At 57.1% G+C, this 20,959-nt stretch overlaps 1 protein-coding gene across 1 annotated transcript; it reads left to right on the top strand.

The window, feature by feature from the left end:
• Positions 1 to 19,090: 19,090 nt before the first annotated feature.
• Positions 19,091 to 20,634, top strand: SCGB1C1 (secretoglobin family 1C member 1). The gene is made up of 3 exons (XM_004781036.3): positions 19,091 to 19,194; positions 19,725 to 19,924; positions 20,388 to 20,634. The coding sequence occupies exons 1-3, from the start codon at positions 19,140 to 19,142 to the stop codon at positions 20,418 to 20,420; spliced, it is 288 nt and encodes a 95-aa protein (XP_004781093.1). The 5' UTR covers positions 19,091 to 19,139; the 3' UTR covers positions 20,421 to 20,634.
• The last annotated feature ends 325 nt before the right edge of the window (positions 20,635 to 20,959 follow it).

The raw sequence follows: 20,959 nt of genomic DNA, 5'->3' as shown, positions 1-20,959 counted from the left end.
AGACCCTGAGCCCAAGCCCTCCTGCCCATTGTTCCCCCAGCCTGGCCCCTCGCTACCCCTAAGCTGCTTTCTCTTTCTGGTCCTGCACGTGTTCTGGAGGTTTCTGGAAGTGGAATCCCTCAATAGGTGACTTTGTGTCTGCACCTATTTTCAAAGGGCACTTGTTTGGGGTTGGGTTGGGTTGGGTTTTTGTTTCTTCTGTCTGTTTGACATAGAATTTCCCTTATTGGATGTTGAGACGCCCAATGGATTACAGAGGAGATGTCATCCTAGGGACCCCTTTAGGAATTCTGGGCACAATCTCGGGGCCAAGGCCCCTGTTCCTGCTGGGACACCACAGTCGGCCCCAGACAGGACACGGCTGTTTCCTCCTGTGGCCCACACAGAATCCAGGGAAATGCAGAAAGCTGGAAGATGCTCCGCAGAGGGCAAAAGCATCGCTCACAACCCTAGGCCAGGGAAAGGTCTCCCATGGGTCTGCTCCAATCCATGCTCCAAGTCACTGGGTCCCACAGGGACAGAGACTAGACACGTGCAAGTTCAAGGGGGAGGAGAGGCACACAGGGAGTATGTGTCAGGAGATGCAGGAGCTCCCGGGGAAGGACTCAGGCAAAGGAAACCCTGGGGAGGCAGTGCTGGTCACCCTCAGACTGGCAGGTGTCTGATCTGGGGACCAGCAGCCCTGGGGAGAACGTGAGGAAGCAAAGGTCCAATGCAGGGCCCCCGGAGAGAAGGGGGACAGGCACCCCTGTCTGAGACAACCGTGAGCGGCACCCATCCCAGGCCACAGGTGCACCTGTCACCTAGCAGGGCTCAGCCTGGGACTCACCCCCAGAAACTCTGGCTCGGTGGGTCACAGATGTGTTTTCAGTAGGATTGGGCACAGCAGTGGTGAGACAGCAGGGAATGGAACAGTGTTCATGCCCAAGGAGATGGAGGGGATCCTCATCCCAGTCCTCATGACACAATGTCCTGGGGCTCCTTTCTCAGTGTTGTCTGGGGCACAGGATCGAGGCAGCCCCTCTGAGACACCACTCCTGCCCCCCTGCTCCTGGGGACATTTGTAACAGTTTAAGGAGGAAGTGGAGAGGATCCAGGGCCAAGGAGAAGGAAGGTCAGCACTGGGAGGACAGATGGACCAGCCCCGAGCTACCATCCAGGGCCTGGGCTGTGATTCCTTCCGATCTCACCCAAAATAACGGCTCCTGATGTGTGGACTGGCTTCTGGGGTTTCCCTCCCTCCCTCCCTGCCTCATTTCCTCACTCCATCACTCATTCCCCTTCCTTCCCCTCCACCCCTCCCTGCCCTCCCTGACTGCATGCTCCCCCCCCGCCTCCCTCCCTCTCTGCCCTCCGTCACCCCCAGCCTCTCTCATGCCCCCCCTCATTCAGCAGAGGACCTGGGGTCCCTGCTCTGTACTGAGCACTGGGGCTTCATCAGTGAGGTCCCCTCACCCATGGGGTCACCTCCACTGTGGAAGGTGACAGGGCGCAGTCCTCAGGGCTCGCAGCGGTGATGAGCACCAAGAATCTGCTCCTGAAAACAGAGGCCCATTTCACCAAAAAATGTTGGAAATACACATGCTTAGCATTTCCTCAAGAAAAATCTAGTCCTGAGAAATGATGAAAAGTAAATATATCCTAGACTTCATGCACTGTGAGTTCTACTGGCCCATACACACTGATTCCTAGAAGCAACAAAGAGTAAACCATTCAATGTTGACTGGGGTTTGTAACACAACTTTTCTGACCAAATGACAGCATTTCAGCCAACATCTCCAGGGCCTCTGAGTTTACCCAAAGGTCTGTGTGAGCCTCTGACTCTTCCATCGACCTCCGGGGAAGCCCGGTTCTGTTGCCTTCCTTGTCTCCTGCCTCTTCTGGGACACTTCCATGGACTCCTACCCCTCGCCAGGGCCTCCCCCACCAGGACTCCCCATGCCCTGTGGCCTGGTGCCCAGATCCTGCGCTGGGTCCCTTGAGCCTGGTGCTTTGTTCAAGACCTGTGTGATCCCTCTGGGGTCACTTAGCACCTCCAGGTAGTGGCCTGCATCTGGGTCTCCTCTGACGAGTCTGTGAGGCCAGCCTATGCCCATGTCATGGGCATGGAAGCACGAGTCCAGAAGGTCCAGATGACCTGCTCCCAATCCCAGCGTGTGGAGCCTGGGCCGAGAATGGTCCCTGAGCAGGGGACGGCTTGGGCCTAAGAAGCCTAAGGGAGAACGTAGTACACTGAGCCCCCAGGAGAGTGAGCACCTTGGGGGCCTGGCGCTCAAGCCAGCTGGAAGACCACACCCCACCCGCACTGGCTCTGTCCCCAGGGCTGGAGGTCATCGGGGTATCTACCCTCCCATGCAGCAGGCTGGCAGTGACTGGCAGGGGAGGAGGCACTACTGGAGCAGGAGAGAGCCCTCCACAGAGAGGAGGGGGCAGGGGCTCTCCCAGCAGCAGGTGCACTGAGGGGGCATCAGGAGACAGCAGTGTCTGCAGCTGGGGTCTCCACACAGACCCCCTCCTCAGGCTCGGCACAAGCTTGTCTGGATGGCCTTTGTGCCCCAAACACAAAGTCTGACTCAGGACCTGCCCTCAAGCTCCTACTCCCAATCTTTTGTATTCAGCTCAAGTGACAAGAAAGGGCCAATAATTTAGGTGGTGTTGGGTGCAGAGACATGTGATTTTCTGGCCCACACTGTAACACTGCTGGCATTTTAAAAATCTCAGGGCTTGAAGTCAAAAACAGTAGGATGCCTGGGACCATGGAAAGCTTTCTGAAACATGCCTCTGTGCCCTGCAGCCCTCCCAGCCCACCAGCTCTGCTTAAATCCCTCCAGGCCACAGACCCACAGTCTTGGGTCCTCAGACAGCCCCAACAATGTGCCTTCAAAAAGGTGGGGCACGAGGACACACTGCAGATTCCAGCAAATCCCCCGCCCGGAAAGTGCAGGTACCGCTGGATGAACTGTCTGAAAACAGTCAGGTCAGGGTTCTGGGAAGACACCAGAGGCACAGGAGTAACTGAGGAGCATCTGAAGGCAGCCACCTCACTACTGGGAGAGTTGGTGGCCATCAAGAAGTCACAGAGGACTCCAAAGGTCTGGACTTGGTGTTTCCCTCTCCTGAGATGGGGACACCTGTGAGAAGAGCAGGTGGCCAGTTGGTGGGGAGTGCAGGTGCCTGACATGGGCAGATGGGGTAAGTGAGGCCCCGGGGGATGTTCCTGGCATCTGGACTGAACAGGTCTTCAAAGCTGCAGATCAGTTGGGATCATTTTCAGGCTGAGAAGGAAGATGAGGGGGACAGAGGGGACTGTAGACAGGAAAGGGCTGAGCCACGCCTTTGGGGGAAAAGTGGATCAGCTCCAGGCTCATGGGGACAGGCCTTGAGGCCATTATGCTACATGAAATAAGCCAGTCCCCAAAGGACTGATACTGAAGGACCCCACTTGTGAGGGACGGAGAGCACCAATTCATAGAGATGGAAGGAGCTAGTGGGTGCCAAGGCGGGGGAGGGGAGATGGAGGGTTAGGGTTAGGGTGAGTAGAGTTCGGTTTGGGGTGAGGACAAAGTTATGGCAGTGGATGGCGGTGGCAGGTCCAGAAGAGCAAATGTACTTATTGCCACTGAACTGATCCTGAAATGTGCTTAACAGAGTCGGTTATATGTCTGGTACGCCACAGTAGGAAAGAAGTGAGTCAGGAGGTCTGGGTCATCATGAGTCCCAGGAGGGCCCTGGAGCAGGGATCCTGTATCTTAGTTCTCACTCTCACGCTCTGCCCCTTGTTGGTGACCGAGCTCACAGTAGGCACTCAGTGAATGCTTGCTAAGACACAGCACAGGCAGATGGGGGCACAAGTGCAAACCCACCAGTGGGCACTGAGGAGTCCCAACAAGATGCACATCCCGGCGGAGCCATTACAAATACCAGCACAGAAATAGCCACTTAAAACCAAGGCAGGAACCACATATAACCATATAACCCAGAGGGTTCCATTCTCTTAGAGGCTGAGCTAGCAGCCACAGCCAAGGTCTCTGGCAGTCAGGGGACTGGGGGTCTGGCAGGTGGCTTGGCACACCCTCGACCCTGAAGCCCCATGGGACTGTGAGGGAAGACCCAGCCAGGGCCCCTTCTGACTCCACGGCCGCTGCGGGGCCACTCCCAGCCCCACCAAGATGTGTCTGTTTAGAACCAGGGAGGAAATCTTTTCTCTCCACTGTTCTTCTTAAAGATGATTGCTCAGCATTGACACAGAAAAACATCTGACATAAAACTGGAGCCGTTCACAGCTGCCAGGGACCCAGAAGTTATCAAAATGCAGTGACCACAAAGAGAGAAACTTGTGTCTCCAAGCTGACATTGATAAGGGAGCAAGAGGCTGACTGAAGACAAAGCAAAAGCAAAAACCACCATTTTGCACCAAAGATGTCTCAAGAGTTCTTTCTTGGTCATCAGCTCCGGACCTCAGCCCACCAAACCTCACATAGGTTCTAGAACTTCATCAACATCTCATATGCAGGTGCAGCCCCAGATGTTCAGAGGTCCTGGACATCTGGGCCTCACAGTCTCCCTCAAGGGGACAGAAAAAGGAACCTGCTCTGATGGCTCCACTGGCAGCATCTCCTGATGGAAAGGGGGGCAGCCCCTCATGTGTTCCTGGTGTCCAGGTGATTCTTGGGCACAGCCATGTATCTCAGCTTCTCCATGATTAGGGGTGGGGGGTAGCCCAGCAGCTTCGGATCCCACAGATCCTCCAGGAACAGCCCAGCATCTGAAGGTCCCACAGGTCCTCCAGGGGACAGCGTGGCAGCCACAGGTCCCACAGGTCCTCCAGGGCACAACGCAGCCACTGGAGGTCCCACAGGTCTTCTGGGGATAGCGTCTTGGTGGTTGAGCAGGTACCTGCTCAGGTGGCTCTTGTCATGCTACATGGCCTCCATCCCATTGGGCAGGTCGACCCCCATTGCGTGGTGACAGGCCAAGGTCAGTCAGTGAACCTCCACCACCAATACCCTAAAAAAGGCCCCCAGGTAGTAAATGTTGCCCTGATCCCTGGGGATATGGGCCTGGGACTCTAGCTGGCATCCATAGCTGAAGTCCTTGCAGGCTCCCAGTAGGAACTGGGGTACAGGGTGCCAAAGAGGGGGGACAGGAGCTCCATACCCATGTGGTCACAGAACTTCACGTCTACACCTGCACACCAAGTCGTCCACCTCGCAGAGGAAGTGCTGCTCACAGAAGCAGCTGACCATCACCATGTGCTCCATGGACACATCCTGCCAGTGTGGAGCACCACAGACCTGGAGGACCACCACCCTCTAGCCCTCCTGGTGGGGACACAAGGACCCGGCAGCGAGCCGGTCAGTGAAGATGTAGCAGGTGACCCTGTGTCTCACCACGAAGACCACTATCTTTCAGCCCTCCCGGACAGGCACACAGGCCTGGCAGCCGGCTGGTCAATGAAGACATAGTAGGTAACCCCGTGCCACCATGAGGACCACCAACATCTGGCTCTCCCAGAGGGGCACATGGACCCAGCAGCCAGTTGGTCAGTGAAGATGTAGCAGGTGACCCTGTGTCTCACCATGAAGACCACTATCTTTCAGCCCTCCTGGAGGGGCATATGGACCTGGCAGCCAGCTGGTCAGTGAAGATGTAGTAGGTGACCCTGTGTCCCACCATGGAGGGCTTCTCCACTGTCTGCAAGAACAGGTCCAGGAAGCTGTAGGGACAGGGGACAGGGCATGAGAAGTTTTACTGCCAGAGGCTGGCAGCAGGACCCCAGAGCTGGGGGCCGTGAACATGTACACCTTCTTCAAGGGGGCAGGCTCTGGGCTGTTTTAAGCGACAGTCACTCTCCCAGCCTGTCCTGAGTGAGTCTGCCCCTGGGGTCTCCCTGCCTCCTGCTCCCAGAGATGGGGGCCATTAGCACCCCATCTTACAAAGGGGACCCTAAGGCTTAGAAGGTTGGAAACCCATGCAGCCCAACATTTAAGTGGGGGGAAAGCTCACACACACACAGCAGGCATGAGGCAGGTCATCAGGGGGCAAATCGCGGCTCAGCCAATGGGGAAACAAGCCGGACGGGAAGCAGGAGGAGGGAACGGTGCTCCTGGCAGAGGCACAGCATAGGCAAAGGCTTGGGTTCCAGCCTGAGGCACCTGTGGGAATCCACACTCCGGGGTGCCCACCGAGGGGGGGGTCCCCGTGGGAGAGGTGAGACTGGGAGGGGAGCAGGAGGGGAGCAAACCACAGAGAGGCCCGAAGATTATGTCCCAGAAAGATCACTGTGGTTACTGGAGGAGGACGGGCTCTGTGCCGGCGAGGACAGGGAGACCCTAACCCTAAGGCCACCCTAACCCTAACCCCTAACCCTAACCCCCATCCTAACCACGAATACCAACCCCAATGAAATCATCACAAAATCAGCGAAATGCAGTCCTATACGTTTCTTTAAGCAAATGTGAGGATCCTGGTCAGGAACATTGCGAAACCGAGAGCTCGCGGACACGCCGGGCGCCGTAAGCCAGTGTCTGTTCCCAGGCGTCTCCCGCTGTGCAACAGAGTGAAACAATGTTGCGCGGCGCAATGAGTGCGGGAGTAAAACCACGCGGTCGTCTCAGTGGCGCGGAAAAGGTTCTGACCCAAATCCACGTCTGCTGCCGAGACAACCTCTCACGAACGCAGGAAGAAGGGGTCATTTTCCCGTAAATCTCCGGCGAACACGGCGCGCACGTCTGAAGGCCGCCGGCTCCCCTCGGAGTCCGGAACGAGGGCGGACGCTGGTGCCCACCGAGGGACAGACCCCAGGACCGCACTCGGGGGCGGCGTCCGGGACTCACGGTCGGACGCGGCTGCGGGACCGAGGGAGGGGACCGGGGAGCTGGTGGGTCGCGCGCACAGTCCCCTCGGGGACAGCGAGAACGTTCCGGAGAACGACGTGCGGCACGTGGCCTCGGCCGGGGCGGCGAACTGCCACCCGCCGTGTCTGAAGCGGGCCGTGTCGTCGTGTTTAGTCGCCGTGAGGACGCGAAGGATGACGCCTGTCACCACGCGCGTGGACCCCGGGAACGGCCCCAGGGACACAGCCCTGTGGAAATGCCCCTCAGACGGGACCCTCCGCGCTCCGTAAGCCCGTCCGGGTCGTGCACACGGGGGACTCTCGGGAGCGGCTCCGGAGGGAGAAAACCGGTCGGGACCGGAGAAGGCGCCGCGGACGGGGCGGCGGGCGGTGACCGGCGACGTGGGCCTGCGGTCCGGGGGCCACTGCGGGCGCCGTCAGGGTTTCCTCACCTGGGGTTCCGTGGGGGTTCCGCGGGACGGTGTCGCTGTTTGGGGTCAAACGCCCGACGCAGCCCGTGTCACACTACGGACGGTTCGGAAGCGACGGCGGGGGGTCTGCGTGCGGGGACGAGCGTCTCTGTGAGACCCGCAGATCCGAGGTCACCGCAGAGGACGCGGCGCTTCCCGACCCCCGCGGCACCAGGTCGCAGGAGCAGAGCCGACGTCGGGCTCCGGGAGGGAGGCCGAGCCCGCCGGGTCCAGGTCCCCCGCGCGGACAGGCCACTCGCCCTCGCAGGAGGCCGCGGCCGGCCCGAGACTCGCGGGAGTCGGGGCGAGTCAGACGCGGCGGGACTCGGGGTCCCAGGTCCCCGCGGCGCCCCACAGCCCGGTCGGAGCCGTGAGGAAGCGGGTCGGGCCTCGGGCCGGCGGCCGGGCAGCGGGAGCCGCGGAGGGAAGGGGGCGGCTCGGCGCGCCGCAGACCCCGCGGTGGAGACGCGCCCGCTCCCGGCCCGGAGCCGCGGTTCATCCCCCGCAGGAAGTCGCCGCCCCCGCAGCTCCGCGGCGGGAACCTCGGTCCCCCCGGCCCCCGCCTCTCTCCACGGACGCGCCCTCCCGGCAGCCCTCCCGGCTTCCCGCGCCTTGTCCGGGACCCGCCGAGCCGGGGACAGGCCGGTGCTCCGACGCCGCGCGCCGCCGCCGACGGACACGGAGCGGGACGCGCGGGGACGGGAGACGCTCGGGCTCGGGGACGAACCGCGCCGGGAAACACCCGCCGTCCCCGCCGCCGCCCGCAGAGCCCGCGCTGTCGCTCCCGGACGCCCGGACTCGGCCCCGCGGCGGGTGTGGACGCGGGAAGGACGCGCGGGGCCGAGGCGGGCGGGGCGGGCGGAGCGGGAGCCCCGAGGGGCGGCCGCGCCCGGACCGTCTGAGGAGCCGCAGGAGCCGCGACCGCCGCGCACCGACACAGCCGCGACCCGGGGCGCATCCGAGCCCGGACCGGGGGACCCCACAGCCCCGCGCTCAGCCCCGCGGGACCCCCGCGCCGCCCACAAACCCGCGGAAGCCGCACGGTCTACACAGCGCGCCCTTCCTCCGCGGGGCCCTGCGAGCCCCGCAACCCTCGGCAGTGCCCGCCCCGGCGGCTTCTGCTCACCTTCTCCCACGACGGGGCCTGAGGGGGCCGGACTCGTGTCGGCGTGGACGCGGCCTCACACCCTCCACAGCGGGTCCTGTCAGCGTGGACGCGGCCCCGCGTCCTCCACAGCAGGTCCTGTCACCGTGGACGTGGCCTCGCGTCCTCCACAGCGGGTCCTGTCAGCGTGGACGCGGCCCCACACCCTCCACAGCAGGTCCTGTCAGCGTGGACGTGGCCGCACACCCTCCACAGCGGGTCCTGTCAGCGGGTCCTGTCACCGTGGACGTGGCCTCGCGTCCTCCACACCGGTCCTGTCGGCATGTATGCAGACCCACATCCCCCACAACGGGTCCTGAGGAGCCCGGGCTCCTGACCGTGGAGGAGGCCCCGCTTCCTCCTGAAGCCCGGGCGTCCGCACAGACGGTCCCGAGGCCTTGGAACGCCTGTCAGCGCGGAGAAGGCGGCCCCAACGCGCATGCCCAGCAAGGGTCCTGGAGTGGGGCTGGGGCGCCCCCTGCGGGCCGTGCAGGACGAGGCGCGGTGAGTCGGGCGCCCCCTGCCGGCGGTGGGGGCAGAGCCGGATGCGGTGCACTCAGTTCAGGGGAGGCACCTGCCCCTCCTGGGGTCCAGCTGGATCCTGTACATTTTGGAAATTCGAACTGCAATGGACCCCAGTTATCCCCTGACTTCTCCAGAAATAGAAACAATGAATCAGAAACCATACAGAATTAAGGGAAATGCAGACACAGGAATGCTCCAGGAGGACTGGGGGTGTGCAGTGTTGGCCAGACTGGGAGGTGGGGGACCGAGAGTGCTCCAGGAGGATGTCACAATTGTGTGACTATATGTGTCAGTGTGACCGGCATTGGCCAGAAAGGAAATGACAGGGCGGGCGAGGGACAGTGTCCCTAAACTGTCTTCTGCGAGGCGAAAGTTCAGTACATTTCTTTCAGTACAATTTCATTTCAGATGCATCTGTGAGTCCCTAAAGCTGATTATGTAGAACATGAAGTACATAGTTTGCCATTTCTTTTTTTTATTTTTGAAAAGATTTTATTTATTTATTTATTTGTCAGTGAGAGAGAGAGCGCCCAAGCAGGCATGGAGGCAGGCAGAGGCAGAGAGAGAAGCAGGCTCCCTGCTGAGCGAGGAGCCCAGTGGTCCCAGCGCCCTGGGATCACGACCTGAGCCGAAGGCAATGGTTTACCTGACTCAGCCATGCAGGCGTCCCTGTAGTTTGACATTTCTTTCAAGTCTGAGGTGCCAGGGACAGAGCATACTTGACATTTCTTTTTGTTGCTTTCAGAGTCTGATGACTTTTCCTGCCTTCATCTCCGACCCAAGGACAGGGAACAAAGGCAGCACAGACCTACACTTCTAAATGTCAACAGAAATCTGCAAACCCAAGTTCTCACAGGAGCTAAATGTTCAGGACCATGGTGATAGAAACAGGAGGCAGGGAGCAAGGAACCAAAAGAACATGTTGTGTCTGTGAGGGGGCCCACGTCTCTACCTGTCGGAAGCAAGCCATGCCTGACAGGAGGGAGTCACACCGGCCCCTGGTCCGTCTGTTTGCTGCCCTTGAGCAGAGCAGGGGATGTGCTGAGCTGGGTGTGGGGGTCAGGGGGAGGTGGCCTGCTGGCCACCGATGCTACCTGCCTAGTAACTGTAGGAGCAGCTCCTGATCCTCGGCTAAGATGAAACAGTATTTATGTTTAGTGACCTATTTCCTGGGATAGGTAATGTGCTCAGTGCTTTGGTGACTGTAGCCTCTTCCATTTTATGTTTTAAAAACACTTTAGGCAGATAAGATGGACATACAAAAAGCTGTCCATAATTAATGTATGCGACTTGACCCTGAACCTAACCCTAATATCTAGTTAAGATATACTCGATTTAGAATATCGCTCATGAATTATAGGATAGTTTTTAGGAGCTAGGAGATCCAGGTGATGAAATTCTAGAACCTAGGTGAGGTTTGGTGGGCTGAGGTCCGGAGCCGATGACCAAGAAAGAATTCTTGAGACATCTTTGGTGCAAAATGGTGGTTTATTAAAACACGGGGACAGGACCCATAGGCAGGAAGAGCTGCTGCCCCGGGTTGTGAGGGATGGCAGGTTATGTACCCTGCGGTTGGGGGAAGGTGAGGGGAAGGGAGGTTTCAATGGAGTTTTCATATGCTAAAGAGGTCCTACGAGGTGCCAGGATGTCCCAGGCCTACCTACCGGAGGCCTTGCCCTTGTGTCTGGATCAATGTTGTCTTTAGACCAGCCATTAACATTAAGATAGTTGGGAGACTTTTTGGTGGGATGTCACAATCCTGTTATCAATCGTCTTTTTTTTTTTTAAGATTTTATTTATTTATTTGACAGACAGAGATCACAAGTAGGCAGAGAGGCAGGCAGAGAGAGAGAGGAGGAAGCAGGCTCCCCGCTGAGCAGAGAGCCCGATGTGGGGCTCGATCCCAGGACTCTGGGATCATGACCCGAGCCGAAGGCAGAGGCTTTAACCTACTGAGCTACCCAGGTGCCCCTCAATCGTCTTTGTTAGTGAGATTTAGGACATTTGTAAGCCAAGGGAGACTCCTGTCTAGCAGGATTGTGAGCTCTGCAAGTTAACTATTTGCTTATTGTTCGTGGCAGTCAGGGCTGCCTGAGGGATGCTACACAAATGACTGAGGGGGAGCGGATGGAGAGGGGGGTGCAAGGCGCCAGCTTTTGCTTTGTCTTCAGCCAGCCTCGTGCTCCCTCATCACAGGGACCAACCTTATTCTATTTTATTCTCCCTTGAATTTGACAGGTTGAAACATTCTGCCACATGCTGTCTGGACAGTGGCCACAAGGGGGAAACAGTGAGTAAACACTGGCGCCAACAATGCTCAAAAAGAGGGGTTCCGAGAGGCAGGCTGGAGTAGTCAGGGGGTGGGGGGGTGTCTCCTGGACGAAGGGACCAGGAGACTTGTCACGGATTCCAACAGTGCAGCATCAGGGTGTACGTTCTGCCTGACCCACGACCCCCAGGGGCACTGGGGCATTCTAGTTCCAGAGGATCTGCAGACTGCAAATTGGCCTGAGCACAGCTCCCACGGTCTGTCCTCTTGGTTCCTAGGTGTGGCTCTTTCTCTGCTTCTGGAGGCTGTTGATTGTCCTTTTGTTTTCCTCTGAGCTGCGCTATTTTGTGTGGATTCAGTGCTGTTAGTTGACCCATATTCTTCCTGAAAAGAGGTGGAATAGAAGTCATCCTTCTTTCCTGGGTAGACCTGAAGAGATTCCCTAACAATAGCCTTTTTCCAGCCCCCTGGGCCTTCATCTGCTTGCCAGCTCTGAGAATTAAAAACATACTATTCCTTTAACAGTTTAAAATAATTGATTTGGTTTTTTAAAAAATTCAACAAAGTCACACTTTTAATAATCTATAAAATGATCTGCAAACATTGAGCAAGTCTTTACAGGATGAAAGACTGAGTCAGGGTCAGGGTTGGGATTAGGGTGTGTGAGGTTGAGGTTAAGTGTAACAGGGTCGTGGTCAGGGTGAGGGCCAAGGTCAGTGTCACAGCGAAGTTGATCAGCAGCCCCTGCCCCACCATCAGCACCATGTGAAGCTTTTGCTGCACCTCCTGAAGCGCTCTCCCACCCAGAGCTGTGGGTCTACCTCCCTCACCTGCCTGGAGTCCTCAGTGCTGCCTGACCCTCCCTGCCCACCTCCACAAGGACACAAGTGCCATGAAGGCAGGGATCTCGGAACGGGATGTTTTGTACGTGGACGGATTCCAAGCCCTCGGAAGAACGTGTGGCACATAGCAGGTGCTCCACTGAAGCTTGTTTAATAAGTGATGAGTGTCCATAAAGATATTTCTGGAGGGAAAAGTGCAACTGGAAATGAACCGTTCACAGTTCTCTCTGTGCAAGAATGACAAGAAAGTTTCATGGCTGACTGGACACATGTCCATACTGTTTAAATTATTTTCAAGGTTGTTGGGTCCCCCAATAATGGGTCCATGATTAAAGGAGTGAGACTGATACAAAGCAAAAGTCAAGCAAAGCTTTATTTCGTGCCAAGCATCAAGAATCAGACCAACCGTCAAACAGACCAGTCGGGGCCCCCCCTTAGAGAGAGGGCGACCCCTCCCTGCTTTTCAGACCAACTTTAATAGAGCAAAGGCCATATGGTTGGGCCTGGCCACACACAGGTGGCCAATGAAATTGTAACACACAGAGAAGGCTACACAGTCATGCTAGGTGACCAACTGAATTACAATTTACCCTAGCAGACATTTGAACCTGCCTATCACCTAGTTCAAAATTGGCGCCCAAAAGGTGCCCAAAGGGCAGGGCCCATACTCCTTGGTAGCTGGGAGACAGTATGCGCCCCCACTGATTGAATACCTCCACCTGGCCTGACCCACCCTTGTATTTGGACTTTGTTACCTGGGACTGGTTTCTGGGACTTGTTTTTAAGTAAGTTCTCCTGGGGGGGGGGGGTGCAGAGTCAATTTAAGTTTTACAACAAAATGGCAGTTCAACCGGGGTGGGGCCGCTCTGGCGGAATAGGCCCTTACAAGGTAAGGAAGAATTGGTTTATTGATAGTTGGTTAAGAATTTTATAGCATGAATGGAGGCTACAATTTTTCAAATTTTAAAAAATTGACGTTGGTTATTTTATAATTACCAAAAATGGATTTTTCCACTTTGAGAGAAAACAAAGTGCTCCAGGTAAAGTTCCTGGTAAAGTAACAAGAGACTCCACACTGTAGCTATTACCCAAGCCTCAAACAACCGGCAGCCTTTTGTGGAGCCCTGGAGACCCTTGAAGGAGCCCAGCTCTAGCGCTCTTCTCTGAGGAGGAAAGACGAGCCAACGGGAAAGACAACACGGAAGGTCTGTTTATTCGATAGCAGCTTTGGAAAGGAATCCTCGAGACAGTGAGGAGATGCATTTCCCCGTCTCTGCTTCACTCCTCTCCCACACGCCTCTGTCCTTCGCAGCCTAGAGCCTGATGCAGACAAGGTGACTGTCTTAGATGTACTTACACACGGCCTTGGAAGGCACAGTCTGGAGGTGCAGACAGACGGGGCATTTGTAAAAGTGGGACAGCAGAGTCTCACTGCAGCCCACCAGGAAGTAGAACTTGTGTGCAGGCAGCTGCCCAGGACCAGGGCACAGATCTCCAGCTGGTTAGCCCGGCGCTTTAGGACCAGCTGGTTGGCCAGGCACCCTGAGAAGGTGCCCAGCATGAACTTCTGGAGGAAAACGTCCTCCACTCTTTGCTCTGAAGCATGGTCCTCCCCACCCAGGCGACCTGAAAGGGGAAGGGCACCTTGAAGACCCAGCACAAACTCCAGCGGGAACATCCGAGGCCTGTCACCCCCAGCCTGGCTTCTTCTCTCTTGTTCTACAAGTGGAATGAAAAGAAGAGCACTTGCGAATTCAAAGAACATGATTTCATTACATTCACAAACAAAGCCTGTGAAGTAGGTATTATTGGTTATCCTGGTTTTACCAAACGAAAGACGAAAGACGGAGGCCTTAGCAATGCAAGAAACTCAGATGATCCTTTCCTGTCTAGACCTTTGCCACTCTTTCTGGACCATTTATAGAAGCACTGGCCATCCCTTGGCCCAGAGAGACGAGGCCACCAGCTACTTCTGAGACTGAGGACAGGAGCTCTCTCACCAGCCAGGGCCATGACCTCAACCAGTGGATTCTCAAAGTAGATCCTGAAATTCCTACACCTCAAAAGTTCAGTACGTGTGAAGAGTCTCCACACCCATCCCCAGATCCCCAGATCCTGAAACCCCGACACCCCATAGCATATGCATGAAGAGTCCCCACACCCAGCCCCACATCTTAGAGGCAGAACCTGGAAAGGGTGGGGGACAGGAATCTGTACTTTAAGTTTTCTACACAGATGGATCTCAAAACACCCAAGCTGAGAAGCCTCATACTGAACAAAACACAGCTGATCCTCATTAGTCCCAGTAGTTGTGTTCTACGGAGTCAGCATGAGCAATGAGCAACGAACCCTCACTCCTAGAGGATCTATGGGGTGAGGTTTCTGCATGCCCTGGTTGGAGTCCCATCAATACGTAACCTTGTTTCCTGCATGTTTTTGCTTTCAGACCCCTTGTTTAATACATACGACGCTTAGCCCTCAAATCTCTGCCCACACAGCATTAGAACCCATGCCTGAAGGAAGCTTATTAACACCCATATTTTCTCCCCAGTGTAGGTCACACCTTTCTTGTGCCTCACACATCAGCATTAGGGCTATTTTAAAGCAGTGAAGCCGACAGAAAGCCTGAAACTGCAAACATGGGCACTAATGAACCTCGAAAAGGTGTTCAAAAAGAACACCTGCTTACAGCAGGAGTGGAAACAAGAAGGCAGCGCCCTCGGCGGGGAAGGCGTGTGCAGGGTAACTGCTCGGCCCCGGCCCCACGGTGATGTGGGACTGTGAAATCTGAGCATGAAGCCCTCTGAACAAGCTGGAGTTGGATCAGGCCTTGTGCACATGTTTACCTGGTGTCCGTGTGACAGCCACGACCAAGAATTCCATCCGTAGGCCCCCAGCACCATGACCCCACACCTGTGTAAAGCGAGAGCCAGCCCTTGTGGTAGGCGATGTGGTGCCATGTGTGGGCCTCCTTGTAGGTCACCAGCTTGTCCCCCTGGCCCACTCTGACTCAGGCTGCCTGGTTCTAGAAGCACAGAGGGGCCCTGACTCTGCATGTCCACTGACCCAGGCGACCATCCCCACACCCCGCCCCTGGCCCCTAAGGTCCCCAACTACACTGCCCCCGGCTTCACACACAGGTCCCCAACCCCTCCGCACCCCCACACCGCCGCCCCAGGCCCTCAGGTCCCTACACTCCCAGCTCTCAGCACCCAGACCCTAACCCTTCCACACAAATTCAGCGCCCCCCAAACACAAACCCTAACCCTCACCCTCACCATAAACCTTCCCCCAAATCAGCCCTCTGGGAAGGTCTCCACACTGCCAGCAGATAAGTCCCACAAAGCTCCTGGGCCCCAACCCTAACCCTAGTCATGGCTCTGGTACTACCCACCCCCAAAGCCTAGGTCTGAAAAACAGGAGCTTCGGGAATGCTGACCAACACCGGAAGACTCAGTCAGCAACGCAGAAGGAAACCCTGCCATTTGGAAGACGGAGATGGGGCTGGAGCAGGAGGATTTGGAAGGAAAACCTTAACCAAGGCACATTCACCACCCCCATGAACACAAACCCAAACCCTAATTCCTAACCCTAACCCTGACCTAATCAGTTTTGTTTTTTTTAAGGTTGTACTTATTTGAGAGAAACAGTGAAAGAGCACTGAGGCGGAGGGAGGAGCCCACCCCTCGCAGAGCAGGGCCCACCACGGGGCGAACTGCCAGGCCTCCGGGATCATGACCCAAGCGGAGCCAGGCAGACACTGAAGAGCCATCCAGGCGCCCTCCGTTTCTTAATTCATAGCCTAACGCTGACTCAGGAAAGCACCCTTGCCTGACATTTCCACTGTTAAGAGTCGCCGCTACTCTCACGGATGGGGCAGGATTATCAGTAAACACTGTTACGACAAGGAAATGAAGACAGAGTTCATGTTCTTTGAACTTGGAAGAACACTGTTTCCTTGGCTCCGTTTTAGTTAACGGCACAAGGCTCCAACTCCTGTGTGCCGTTTGCAGTTGTAGCCTGGCAGCTGAGGCGTTGAAACTACCAGAACTCCGGCGGCATTTACATATGAAACAATTGCAAAACCAAATAAATTGCTTGAAAATACTGGGTGTGTCTGCCACAGAGAAACGGCCTAGCTAGGCACAGCTTTCCAGACACCACTGCCTGCACCGAAACGCAAGTCTGACTCAGAACTAGTGCAACTGCTAGAATATTCAGTTGTAGGTGACGTGCGTATGTGTGATTCGAATATAGTGATGATGCAAAATAAGAAATTTCTTTTCAGCCTCATTGCCCACAAAACTGTAAGCTCTGAATCCTATGAAACCATGCACAGCTATACTGCCAACCGGCAGAGTCCAGAGACCAAGTTTGGGGTTGTGTGTCCTGAGGGCACAGCCACAACGAGAACAGGGCTCCGAGCATCCCAGAGTGTCGAGCAGGCACCAGGACCTCAGCCAACACCCTACTTTCCTCAGTGGTCCTGCCTTTCCTGAGGAACGTCAGCTGACCAAGCGGTGTGCTTAGAGAGGCAGTGAGCCTGTGGCTTGCACACCAGTGCATGTGTTGGACCCCTCTCTCGTGCTTCATACGGGGCTCATGATGAGCAGATGCCGACGGAATCTCGGATACGGTGGCTGTGAGGGGAGGGGTCCAGCCAAGAACATCTGGCCACAGAGAAGCTCCTCTTGTCTCCCCCAGCTCATTGACTCCATGAATCAGTCCGACAAATTGCCTGACACCTTCAATATGTAATGGGCTTAACGTTTCTGTGCAGGAACAGGCGGCCCCTTAGGATACAGAAGATCATGAGGCACAAGTAATCATTCAAACACTGGAAGAACAGGGGCTGTGCGGATCGTGAAGACGAATACCATAATTAACAAGTACTGTCTTGGTATTTGCACATCTGTGAAAATTGTACCAAACACTTTATGAACCCACCGAATGTGGGCTTTGGGGGTAGAATGTTTTGAGTATGATTTTTGATCAAATAAAGATCCAACCCTGTAAAGTTAATGGATGCTGAACATGTTGGTCCCCCATTGTTAGCCAGACCGAACCAGAAAACAGCAGGCCGGGAGCCTCCCATCCCAGGGCACTGAGGAAGATAGAGGGGCCTGGTGAGAGTCTGCGGAGCCAAAGGGAGGCCTCTGTCACCAGTGTCAAGGGGATGCTTGTGTTCTGCTGTGTTTGGTTGAAGTGGGGTTGTGTTACAGCATGAATAAATGCTGAGGGGTGATGGACTGGAGATGTGCAAGCAAAGTCCCCACTGCTGGTAATCGGAGTCATCAGCGGAGGAGGCCTGCTCTCCATCCTCCTGGGCTGGGAGGTGGCTGGACGGTGTGTCTCGGGCAGCCCACGAAGGGCAGCAGGGCAACCGCCAGCAGCTTCTGCTTTCAGGGGCTGTGGTGTGGAGAAGAACAACAGCCACAACCCAAACACAGCCAAGGGGGCACCCAGTCCACCTCCGGGAGGGACGAAGCTCTGGAGACTTGGTAGGAAAACAGAGAAGGAGAAGAGAGGGGCAGGCTGGTCTCCATTGGAGCCGGCCCTGACTGTCGGAATCACCTGCAGGGATTCAGACCAGCTGAGGTCCAGGAACACTGCTTCTGGGCGACGCTGAAGCCCGGGGCTGGCATGGCTAGACATCTGCCCAGTGAGACAACAGGCGGCCAGAGACCAATACGGGGTGGGGGTGGGGGGTGGAGACGGGCCCAGCAGAGGGACTAGTCAGTGGCATGGTAGGAACTTTGTTCGGGACAGACAGGGGCTACGCTTCTTGTGGGGAGGGCTGAGTAATGCCCAGAGCTGTGGAGTCACTAAGCTGTAACCCTAACCCTAATGTAACATCTTGGGTCTGTTGTACTTCAATAATCTAATGAAATTAAATGAAGAAGGTGATGGGTCCATCAGAGCAAAGGTGGGGGCCATGGCCAGGCCAGAATCCGTGATCCCTGGGGCCCCTGGGAACGGGGGCTCCACGTGGCCTCGAGCACAGTCTCACTGATACGGCCACATGGCTGTTACAGGTGACCTCAGTACATGTGCTCTGCTCCATACTCCTGGAATCTGTGTGTAAGTAGATTACCATCGCTGGGTCTTACTCCACAGCAGCCAAGAGGATTCAGAATACACCTTGTCAACAGGACAAGGGCTGTGGTCTGTGACAGATTTAGGCCCAGCTAGAGACGAGTGAGGGACAGGGTGACCAAGGGTGACACACATACCAGAGCAATCAAACCAGAGCACTTTGGGGAAGGTGGAAACCGTCCCCAGATGCTGAATGAGTAGCGGCTCCAGGGCTAAACCCCTGAGTCCTCTCGGGCACCCGAAGACACCATCAGCCACCAGGTGGCAGCAGGGGACAGGAGAGGGCCAGAGTCCCAGATGGGAATGGTGGCTCCTGGGCAGGTCTGGCTGGGGACATAGACATCGCAGCTCCATTCTAACATCTAAGCACCATCCCCGCCCCCCGCCCCGATCCTAGGCTCCCAGGGCTGGCCTTGCTGCAGAAGGAGGCTATGTCTCAGTATGAGGCCCCCTCCCAACCCCCCACAGTGGTGGGATACTCCCACCAGGCCCCAGGCTAGTCTGGCTCTTGGCCCCTCAGTCTCTCCGAGGCCCACCTCCTCCTGCTGGACCCTACTGTCCACTTGAGCTTCCTGCGGCCCTGACCCATCTCCCACCACCCAGATCCACAGGCCCAGGAAGCCCCCACCCCTGGCCCAGGGAGACCCTCAGGCATGTTAAGCAGAGGGGGACCCACAAAAGAAAGACCTGAGCCCAACCCCAGACCCCACCACTCTCAGCCACAAAGCAGGCCTGGCCAGAGGCCTGCGGCGTCCTGGTCCCTCCTGTCCTTCCCCCACTGACTTGACATCCCCCTCCACGGTGCCCCCAGCCTTCCACTGCTGACACCCGGGGAGCGGGGAGCGGGTGAGGACACGCCCCGCTGGCTGCCCAGGTATTGACGGGCAGCTTGTCCCGCCTCCAGCCCAGGTGCAGCATAAAGCCAGCCGAGGCAGCTGCCAAGGGACCGCCGTCTGCCATGAAGGGGAGCAGCACCCTCCTGCTGGTGGCCCTCGTCCTGCTCTGCTCCTGGGGTGAGTCTGTGCTTCTGTCAGCAGAGCCCCTGTTTGGGGGGTGGAGGGGGGCCTAGGCAGCTGAAAACCCAGGCACCAGGTCCCTCGCAGGGAGGGCAACAGCCTTGACAGGGGCCCTATCGGCTTCCATCACAGAACATGGATGTGGGCAACGACCCTGATGCCCCTGCCGAGCTCAGCCCCGCGCACCCCAGCTCCATCCTCTCCCCTAGCCCTAGCGTCACCAACCCAGCCCAGCCTGACCCCCACACTCCAAGCCCCAGGTCAGCCAACCCCACATGGTGGGGAAGTCCCGGCTGCATGAGGGGCTGGAGTCCTTCCCCAGAGACGCCGGGGAACCCAGAGTGGAGGGAGGAAGCAGAGGAGGGGTCCACGGGCAGGTAGGGGTGGGGGCTGGCATAGAGGACGATCTGGGGGAGGTGAGGAGGATGCGGAAGGTCTAGAGGCCGAGGCTGGAGTTCTGGGAAGTCTGGGGTCATGGGCAGGAAGGCCACCTCCTGTCCTGGTGCCATCCCTCCCTCACCACACAGGGCTGGCCACCGGGGAGGACAGCAGTGAGTTTTTCATGGACTTCCTGCAAACGCTGCTGGTGGGGTCCCCCGAGGAGCTCTACGAGGGGCCCCTGAGCAAGTACAACGTCAATGCGGATGCCAAGGCCGCCCTGACTGAGCTCAAGTCCTGCATAGACAACCTCCAGCCCATGCACAAAGCGGAGCTGGTCAAGCTGCTGGTACTGGGGCTGGGGGGCGGGGGCACCCAGGTCCCTAAATGCCCACAAACCCCAGCAGGACCCACGGCCCCACCCTACTGGCCCTCCGCCAAATGCCACGGCTCCTGATTATCCCCCAATGCAGCCGAACGCGTCTACAGACACCCCGACCGGCCGCAGTAGGTGGGAGTGGACCTCCCAGACCTCACTCCCCATGGAGCCCCTCAGCCTCCCCTACACATACACGCATGCACGGGCACACCTGCACACAAGTGCACACACACACACACACACACGCAGGTGCATGCACCACTTCCCCAGCTGCTAGGAGAGGTAGGAGAGGACTGGCTGAAATGGGCCAGAGGCTACTGTCCCCCAGGGGCTGACCTGGGCCTGCCTGCCCAGTAGAGATGGCACTTTCTGGTTACTGCTCACCGAGGACGGGACCCCCAGCCCTGTCCGCCCACACCTGTCTGTCTTCCAGGTGCAAGTGCTGGGCAGCGAAGATGAGGCCTAGCAGAGCCCCGTCACAGCCCCAAGCAGCCACAGAACCAGCTACACAAGCAGCCAAGGCCGTGTCATCCCACTACCCCATGTGTGAATTTACCCTAATACTGTTCAATCAATAAAGCGTCCTGCAGCTCCGCTCCGGGCTCCTGTGTCTCCCCACACTCAGAGACACAACTACATGCACACGGGAATTCACATTCACAGGGTTGCACCCACAGAGCATGCACGTACAAGTAGCCCCACGCAGAGGACAGACCCACCAGACACCCGTGCGGACAAAGCAGACAGACAGACAGGCAGGTGGGTGGACACAGAAAGGCCTGCAGAGGCAGCGGTGGGATGCAGGCGCAGGGCCCCAGAGCAGGGACGGGCAAAGGGCCCCAGGCAGAGGTCACCGGCCAGGACTGGGAGGCCCTGCTGGAACTGCTCTGCATCTGAAGGCTGTCATTCCAAGACCATGAATACGCACAAACACACCAAGGCACAGGTCAGGGGTTGAAAGTGTCTCCCTCAAGTCACCCAAGAAAAGAGTCTACCTGGAAGAAG

This window comes from Mustela putorius, unplaced genomic scaffold (genome assembly GCF_011764305.1).
Source record: "Mustela putorius furo isolate JIRA1106 unplaced genomic scaffold, ASM1176430v1.1 tig00000127_pilon_pilon_pilon, whole genome shotgun sequence".
NCBI lineage: Eukaryota > Metazoa > Chordata > Mammalia > Carnivora > Mustelidae > Mustela > Mustela putorius.
Note: the sequence above shows the minus strand (reverse complement) of the source record. Positions and strands in the feature narration are given on the sequence as shown.

Excerpts from the sequence above, each read along its gene's own strand:
- SCGB1C1 (XM_004781036.3), top strand. The coding sequence starts at position 19,140 with ATGAAGGGGAGCAGCACCCTCCTGCTGGTGGCCCTCGTCCTGCTCTGC. Across the intron at positions 19,195-19,724 it reads CGTCCTGCTCTGCTCCTGGG|GGCTGGCCACCGGGGAGGAC; the intron begins GTGAGTCTGTGC and ends CTCACCACACAG. Across the intron at positions 19,925-20,387 it reads CGGAGCTGGTCAAGCTGCTG|GTGCAAGTGCTGGGCAGCGA; the intron begins GTACTGGGGCTG and ends TCTGTCTTCCAG.